The sequence below is a fragment of the Bactrocera latifrons genome, unplaced genomic scaffold (genome assembly GCF_001853355.1).
Source record: "Bactrocera latifrons isolate USDA-ARS-PBARC rearing strain unplaced genomic scaffold, ASM185335v1 scaffold_267, whole genome shotgun sequence".
In the NCBI taxonomy this organism is placed as follows: domain Eukaryota; kingdom Metazoa; phylum Arthropoda; class Insecta; order Diptera; family Tephritidae; genus Bactrocera; species Bactrocera latifrons.
In genome coordinates, this window is record NW_017536263.1 from 1,411 (window position 1) to 9,524 (window position 8,114).

General features: G+C 42.0%; 3 protein-coding genes across 4 annotated transcripts; 1 reads left to right on the forward strand and 2 right to left on the reverse strand.

The window, feature by feature from the left end:
- Positions 1 to 3,291: 3,291 nt before the first annotated feature.
- Positions 3,292 to 5,462, reverse strand: LOC108969847 (dipeptidase 2). 2 transcript variants are annotated; one of them, XM_018934828.1, is made up of 4 exons: positions 5,364 to 5,462; positions 4,216 to 5,285; positions 3,984 to 4,159; positions 3,292 to 3,922 (listed from the first exon to the last, which is right to left on the reverse strand). In XM_018934828.1, the coding sequence occupies exons 2-4, from the start codon at positions 5,215 to 5,217 to the stop codon at positions 3,577 to 3,579; spliced, it is 1,524 nt and encodes a 507-aa protein (XP_018790373.1). In that variant the 5' UTR covers positions 5,218 to 5,285; positions 5,364 to 5,462; the 3' UTR covers positions 3,292 to 3,576. The 2 variants fall into 2 exon arrangements, with proteins under 2 accessions (XP_018790373.1, XP_018790372.1); XM_018934827.1 differs by having other exon boundaries at positions 4,216 to 5,462.
- A 312-nt stretch (positions 5,463 to 5,774) lies between these two features.
- Positions 5,775 to 6,866, forward strand: LOC108969849 (ribosomal RNA-processing protein 7 homolog A). The gene is made up of 2 exons (XM_018934830.1): positions 5,775 to 5,933; positions 5,991 to 6,866. Exons 1-2 carry the CDS (start codon positions 5,909 to 5,911, stop codon positions 6,767 to 6,769), a joined length of 804 nt encoding a protein of 267 aa, XP_018790375.1. The 5' UTR covers positions 5,775 to 5,908; the 3' UTR covers positions 6,770 to 6,866.
- Positions 6,804 to 8,084, reverse strand: LOC108969848 (uncharacterized protein C7orf26). Its single transcript, XM_018934829.1, has 2 exons — positions 7,949 to 8,084; positions 6,804 to 7,892 (listed from the first exon to the last, which is right to left on the reverse strand). The coding sequence occupies exons 1-2, from the start codon at positions 8,025 to 8,027 to the stop codon at positions 6,868 to 6,870; spliced, it is 1,104 nt and encodes a 367-aa protein (XP_018790374.1). The 5' UTR covers positions 8,028 to 8,084; the 3' UTR covers positions 6,804 to 6,867.
- Between the last annotated feature and the right edge of the window lie 30 nt (positions 8,085 to 8,114).

Here is an 8,114-nt window from a genome sequence, read left to right on the forward strand (position 1 = left end):
TATACACCTTCATACATATTTAATTAAATTTCCGGCATACCTATGTAAATGCATATATTTGTGTGTGTGTGTGTGTGTGTATGGCACTTGGTGTGCCCTGTCAACTGCAGCGGCCGCAGAAAAATGTTACTCATACGCCACGTACGCGCATACACTTCACCTGCTATACGCCGTCGTACATACGCAGCACTTGAAGATAATTTGCGCTGCTGTTGGTTTTCAAATCCAACTTGGCTGGCTTGCTTGCTGCTGTGCCCGTCGAGTGTAAGTAAATCGCGGCATAGCTAATGGCATTTGCCAACAGCGCTACCACACATGCAAACACCAACAAACACATGAGCAACAACAAATGCCACGCGCTATATCTCTAGTTGTTGTCATTTCGCGTGTGTGTCAGTATGAGTGTATGTGTGTGTGTAAATATTGCTGCCACTTGCAGACGCAGCCACTCAAGGACGCATAACTGCTGGGTTTTTATTAGATTTCCACAGTAACGCCTCGCAGACGTCGGCAGCGCAAAAAACAACACAGCAAACAACAACAAACGAGTTTTCTGGCTTCTTGTGTATGCGCGCACACATATAAGCTGGTCGTCATCAGATATGCGATTTCATTAGCATAATTTTATAGTCAAGACGACCATGCAATTGGAATGCACATATGTAAGCGCACACTCAACATACATACACACACACCTAAGCGTTGGTAGTCTTTTGTAGACGCCGCGCTGCATTTCTTGGTAAATCATATGGAATGCGCGTAAAGTAAAGAAGTGGAAAATGACAAAGCAAAAACGTAGAGCAAAAGTAAATGTCGTGTTCTTCACTTCGGGCGCCCAYTGCTTCCTTCTTCTGGTCGCTGTGTCGCCCCTAAATGTAATAGCAACTAAATGCAATGACTGTCATGATTTCGCTATGCGAGCTGCACTTTCGCTACTTTTATATTATTTATTGTGCAATTTGCYGCATAAAAAACTCACAACGGGTAATAAAGAAAACAAAAAGGATGAAGTTAGGCGAAACCCACACAAAAACAAACAGGAAGCACCAGCGAGGTAGCAAAATGACAGCGAATCAAGAAGAAATAAATAGAATATCAGAAGCAGCAAAGTATTGCACAAACACAGACACAGGCAAGCAGTGGAGATCACAGCAGCACAAGGAGCAGTAAAGCCTTTGTTTAGACAAGGAATTTGGGGTGTGTGAAATGTAGCAACTGTGGCAAGTCAACAAAGTGGCTGGAAGATCAAAGTGCCCAGAAAATGGCGAAGGCGCTGCCGCAATTGCTGGGGTGGTGACAAAACAAACACACACATACGCATATGTACATATATGTCTGGCAGTAGAAATCGAAAAAGGATGATGGTAAGCGGCGTGAGAAGCACACAAGTTAAGAATTGGAAATCAGACCGCAAATATACATATTGAACACAAATAAGGATGGGCTGAATACAACAGCAGACGAGTGTAATGTGGGGAGTATGAAATATTTTTAAATGTCTGTCAAATTTCAAGCGACTTCTGTGGCAGACAACCTCTTTAGGAGAGTAGACACAATATCCGGATTCGAAAATTGCTATGGTAAATGATAAAATGATGAAACATTCCCAAATGTGTTGAGGCTGATCGACTTCGCCGAAATATGATTATCTGTAGTGCTAGAKTCCAGCATTGCAAATTTCGCCAAGCTACCTGGCTGTTTCTGAATTGAAAAGCCACCAACCAGATCGAGCATTTTRTGATCGTTCCCCCGACAATCGGCTGTACGTAACCGGAACGGAACCGCATTTTTATCCGGTCCAAGACTGTCAACTCGGCGTAATTTTTCTGCTTCAACAACAACAACCATGTTGTGATATACGAAAGCCAGGTCTCCAGTGCTTTAGACGTGCGTAAGCTCCAAGGTTCTAACATCGACTCGGACGATTACCTTGTTGCAGCCAAGATACGTACCCGCGTCTGTGCAGCAAAAAAACGCACGTCAACAAACACAAGGAAGGTTCGACGTCAAGAAGCTGCAATCACAACAGACAGCCAAACGATTTCTAYTCGACTTGCAAAAGAACAGCTGGTACGATGAGGAGTGCCATATTGCAGTGAAGAGAAAACACACTGCTTACCTCGCAACGTTACAATCGACCACAACACGTTCGGGTTGGGATAGATACCGAGAGTTGAAAATGTACKCGAGACGCATTTGTAGACAAAACAAGAGAGAGTCCGAAATGCGTAAATACGAAAACCTTGGCAAGCTGCCGGACAGAGGTAATGCTCGAAAATTCTACAAAAGATGTGACAACAGAAAGTTTTAAAACCGGAGCATACTCTTGTAGRACCCCCAAAGGTGATCTAGTGACCCAGAGCATTCTAAAATTTTGGAGGGRACACTTCCCCAGAGTGAAAATGGCAGACGTTCCAGTGCCCGACCATGAAAAAGTTCGAATATCAATTACCCGTCTGAAGAACAACAGAATGGCGGGRCCGATGGATTGCCGGYCACGTATTTCAAAAGCGGCGATTGGAATTTAWGTGCGCTATGCCCAATCTAAAGAAAAGGAGGCTCCTCAATCTGCGCCAACTACCGTGGGATTAGCCTCCTTAACATCGCATATAAGGCCTATAACGGTTCTACGGAAGATTAACGATGAACTCTACGAGATATACGATGATACTGGCGCAGATCTGCGAATCAAGAAACAGCGACTGCGCTAGTAAGGTCATATTGTCCGGATTTGTAAAATCAGTCCTGCTCTGAGAGTATTCAATGCAGTACCTGCCGGTGGAAGCAGAAGCAGAAGAAGAGGAAGACCTCAACTCCGTAGAAGAGATCTGGTGCAGACGGACCTGTCTGCTCTTGGTATCTCGAATTGGCATCCATTTCCGAAAAGAAGAAACGACTGGGGCGCTGTTGTTAACTCAGCTATAACCGCGGTTTTTACGCCAGTAAGGAAGAAGAAGAAGACGAAGATAGAAGACTAAAGAACAAAAAAATACTATTTCATTATCACAACAAAGCGCTCATTTCATACCGGACGCCTCACAACAAAAACATTATACTAAAATCTTGGCATTCAAGAACGGCTTTAAAATCTATAAAATTTTGTCCAACATCAAAACTACATTCAATTAACTTTTGTTTTTAACTTTTATTATCAATTAAGTTTTTACTTCGGTTTTTATTGATTTATATGAATTAATTAATAATAGTTAATACCCTCTTCTTACATTTCAAAACGATATTTTCTCTGAGTTTTGAAAAGAATTTAAAAAAAGAGCAATAAACATATCCAATATATATAAAACACAAATTTAATTAGTAACTAGGCTTAATGTAACTATTATATTGAGAATATCTAGTAGCTATCAGGCTATCTATAGTATTATATGTTTGTGGTTTTCTGGTATGTACATACCGGTATGTATCCCTATTCGAATATGCATGCATTTATGTCATAGGTAAACGTAGTGGGGTTTGGGTGGGTGGGATTAACTGTTTTTGTGCATACACTAACAAAAAACTCCAACGAAATATTTTGTATTATCTGCCTCTCTTTCCATTTTTATAACTCGCTGCAGTTTATGTCTCGGGATAGCGGCAATAAGATGTGCTCTCTACCAATTCCCGCGRTATCCAGTCCTCATAAAGGGGCAATCGATTCTTCAGCGTCTCCACTTCACGCAAAATACGCACCACATTACCACCAATTAATTTYTTTATGGCTGCATTACCCCACACGCGATCGCGTGCCAGCTCAGCGAGTAGAAAAGCATAGCTTTTTGGCGCGCCACCAAGTCCAATGTGATCCACACCTGCCACTTTGCGTACATAATTGATGGCGTTGATAGCTTCGCGCACCGAGAATCGACGTTCATCACAACGTTCCAAGTTCAGCATWATAACGCCGCCATTGTCCGAGAGYAAACTAACGAAAAGAAGCATGAGCTCATGTTAATAATGGAAGCAAAAGAAGATWTGAAACTTACCTCAAAACGCGATCGGGTATGGAGGCAACGCTGGAGCTGTTGCAGAGCGAAATCGGTACAGCATTCAAAAGTAAAACGGGCGCTTTGGCGGTATGTAAAGCAGTTATCATGGCCGCYTCGGAAAGCTGTGAAATCTCGATAAGCATACCCAAACGGTTCATTTCGTAAAGCACTGTCTGCAAGGATGAAGTCCAAAAAAGTTAGAATCTTAACCATTTGAGCGACTACCCACCTTTCCGAACTCGTTAATCGAGTGSGTGGCATTTTCCTCAAATAGATAGTCGTGGCTGCGTATGCAAGCGGCGGCCCATGGTGTAGTGCATTCCAAACTAGTGATCGATACAAAGCGCGCACCTAACAGATACATCGAACGCAGCACCGCCAGACTAGCACCCAATGTATGGCCACCACCCAGACCCAACATAACAGCTACCTCGCCACGTATATGCGTCTGTTCCATTTCGTCGGCGGATAGCACGATATGCAATGCATCCGTATTGGCGGTGATGCGTCGCGCCTCRTCGATACCCTCCAASGCCAGCTGCACCGCATCCAAATACTGTGCACCGCAGGGMACTGAGATTGGCCAAAACACCGCACCGACATGATTGCGACGCACCTCATTCAACAGACCGCCACTGGAGCGATTCACAGTACCACGCATTGGTGGCTGCCAGGAAGAGCCTTCAATAAGTGGTGACTCGGTCAACAAACGGCGTATAAAAGCCAAACGCGCTTCCAGCAGTGAGGAAGAACGCAACTGTAGAGCCAATGGTATGCCGCCAGCCATTGCTATGCACACCAACATTATGCCGAGCACCACTATCAGGCGACGATTGCGCGAAGAGCGGCTTGGCTCACTGCCACTATCGCTGCACGCGCTCATTTTGTARGCGGCAGCGGYGATTGCRCCATTCTTTAGCTTCTCACCGCCGAGCTTTGTGATCTCAGGCGGTAGTTCAATATCCGCAATCTCTGTGAAAACAAAACACTGTTGCTTGCAATGTGGCTGATGTTCGTGTGGTGGCGCCTTCAAATCGTGCGGGTGTGGGAGTTGTACGGGCGGTGGTGGTGGTGGCGGTGCATTGCTTAATAAAGTATTGAGTGCGACYGCTTGATGCTGCTGATGGTGCTGATGATGTTGATGCTGATGCTGAGGGTACGGATGCTGCTGATGGTGATGTATGGCGGCAGCGCACACCTCGATATATTCGCGATTTGGCACTGGATTCATGCTGCTGCCATTAATTGGTTGATATAAGCAAAGCGTTTTGCTTTCCAAATGAGCTGCAAGCGGTTGCGCTTCGAAAAAGAACTCTCTCTTTTTTATTATGGATGTTTCGATTTTAGTTATCTAATTAAATTGAATTGATTATTTACCAACAAGTGAAATAAGTTCTTTAGCATATACACTGCTTGATGTGAGGAAAAAAGCTTTATCGATTTTTCATTTGACATTTGTCCTGCTCCTGCGCAATGCTACGAGTCACAGATTTGCAACAGGACGCACAAAGTTTTAGTCAGCTGATATTGTCTTAGCGATGTTTACCTACCTCAAAATAATAGCTGCAAACCTCTTTGRCACTGGCCAGGCTAAAAAATTTCTATGATTACTTGTAATGTCTTAAAATCTTAACAAAAAAAAAATACATTTCATTTGTAAGCAAATATTTTTGTTGCAATTTCAAAGATCTTTGAAAAGTTAAATAAAAGATTGAGTTTTTAACGACAAAAATTAATTGTTCCGTTCCAATTCCATTTCATGTAGCAATCCAAATTTGACAAAGTAAATTTCAAGCGTTATTGTGAATGAGGCATTGTCAAAGCAAAAACAATAGCGATCAGCTGTYGTAAACAAACTATTGCACGTGCATTATAAATATATCGTGAAGATTATACATTATTTTATTTAATGAATTAGCAAAATGCCAGAAATAGAGGGATACAAAGGTAACAAAAATTAAATTAATACAGAAAATTGAATTATCAACTAAACAACATTTTTAGTGGTACCTTTACGTCTCACTGCGGACCGTCCTCTGGAGCTCTGCCATCATATTTATATGCGGGAGCATTTTATACGTTTGGAGGATGCAGACAAACCTAAAGGCCGCACACTCTTTTTTCTAAACGTGCCACCATATGTGACAGAGCAAAGTTTGGGCACTTTTTTCCGCGCCAAAGTAGATGTTCCAAACACAGTCAGCTTTGCTGAACGCCCCGGTCGAAATGAAAGCGAAAAATGGCAACAAAATTGCGTACCGTTTAGCGCATCAACAACGCCATTTAAATTTAAAGTGGCTTATGTAGTTTTTCACAAAAATGTGGGTGTAAAACGAGCGTTACAATTGGATAGCATTGATTTGTTTAATAGTGATGGCAATTGTGTTTTGGATTCGGGTATGCAGCTATTACATAACCAATATGAGAAACGCATTTTGGATGAAGTGGAATTACAGGCTCGCATTGATAAGTATATAGAACTTTATGATAAGCGCGAAAAAGAGGCGATTGAAGCGGCGAAGAACTCCGAAGCAGATGCCGACGGTTGGGTGACTGTTGGCAAACAAGGACGTAACGCCGGTTTTGAACAGAAAGAATCGGTTGTTGGGCGTTTGGAAGAGAAAATAGTGCGAGGCAAGAAGAAGAAGGAATTAGAGAATTTCTACACTTTCCAGATACGTGAATCGAAAATGAAAAATATAATTGAATTGCGCAAAAAATTCGAAGAAGACAAGCAGAAAATCGAGGCACTAAAGAAGACGCGTCGATTTAGACCATTCTAGTTATATATGTACTAATAATTGAAGCTATATATTATACCTTATGTGTACATTTTTTATTTGTCAAAATATAATTTACATTAGTATAGCATAAACTTAATTCAATTTTTCCTGTTTGCTTTTATAACCATTGTCATAAGTGGATGTGGCGGAAGTGTTTCCAAGAGACACAATAACTGTGTTATATTTCCATACATGCACTTTACAGATATTGCTAACTGTACTGCTTGTGCTAATCGCTCTACGCTCTTCTGATATGCCGCATCTTTGGTGGGTTCGATCTTATCAGCAACCAAGCGTGCTACATACGTTTGCAGCGGACCCACATTTTGTGCCACATGTTGCGCGTTTAACGCTGTTGGCGGACCAGAGTTGTCTATTTGTAGCATAGTTTGTAAAAGCCACAAGTGTAAATTACTATATGAAGGACGATTAGAGAACATAGGTGACAAGACTGCCCAGCGTATAAGACCTGCTAAAGGTGTGACAACAGGCATTGCTATGGCACCACTCGGTAACGCTAAAGGCTGTTGGGATGCTAAGCATAAATCATGATTTTCACTTATCCATTCGGTGAAAACATCTAGTAAAGCATCCGGTGGTGGTGTTAGTACGCCATTCTGCTCTTTCATATATAAATCTGCCACAGTCGTCATAAGATTAGCTGCAAAATGTGGTGCGACCATTGGTAATTGTTTGAATTGCTCCGAAGTTTTTCGTGAAAATGTTATAAAATCACTAACCAAACTCTGTGCCACTTCCAGGCTTGGTGGATTCATGCAACCCACTTGTTGCATCCAAGTACCAGCAGATGATAGCAGTGGTGCTACAGAGCCCGATACAGCAGTGCTCACTAAGCGGCACATTATTTTGGAACGTTGCGRTGTAAGATTGCTACCAAAGAGAGATAGAAATACCACATTGCGTGTAGCGTCCGGTCCAGGTTGAGAGAAATATTCAATAAGAACTATTATCAATTGGAACTCTTGAAACGAATTCAATTGTGTGCCGGTAAAAGTTTGTCCCTTACGAATATCAACAGGATCTTTAGGACGTTCCATAAACACAAATTCGGAGATTAGTTGAATTGCAAAGTTYTGTTTGCTGCGACTTACAACTATACTCTCTAATAGTAAACGGGATATAAGTATTGTAAWTGTAAATAAAAACTTGCAATTTTACCTATTCGTGGAAGTGCCTCCTTTGCACAAGCAGGAAAATCCAACTTTCGTAAAGTCTGTTTAAAATCAGCCTGCGACATTTTTGTAAAAAATAAGCACGAATAAAACTCAATGAGATGTAAACAAACCGAAAATAACAAAGTAAAGAAGAAACCGGTGTGATGGAC

What these genes read in the sequence shown, in the direction of transcription:
- LOC108969849 (XM_018934830.1), top strand. Translation starts at nt 5,909, where the DNA reads ATGCCAGAAATAGAGGGATACAAAG. An exon ending in AGAAATAGAGGGATACAAAG is followed by an intron (nt 5,934 to 5,990) that starts GTAACAAAAATT and finishes CAACATTTTTAG; the next exon opens with TGGTACCTTTACGTCTCACT.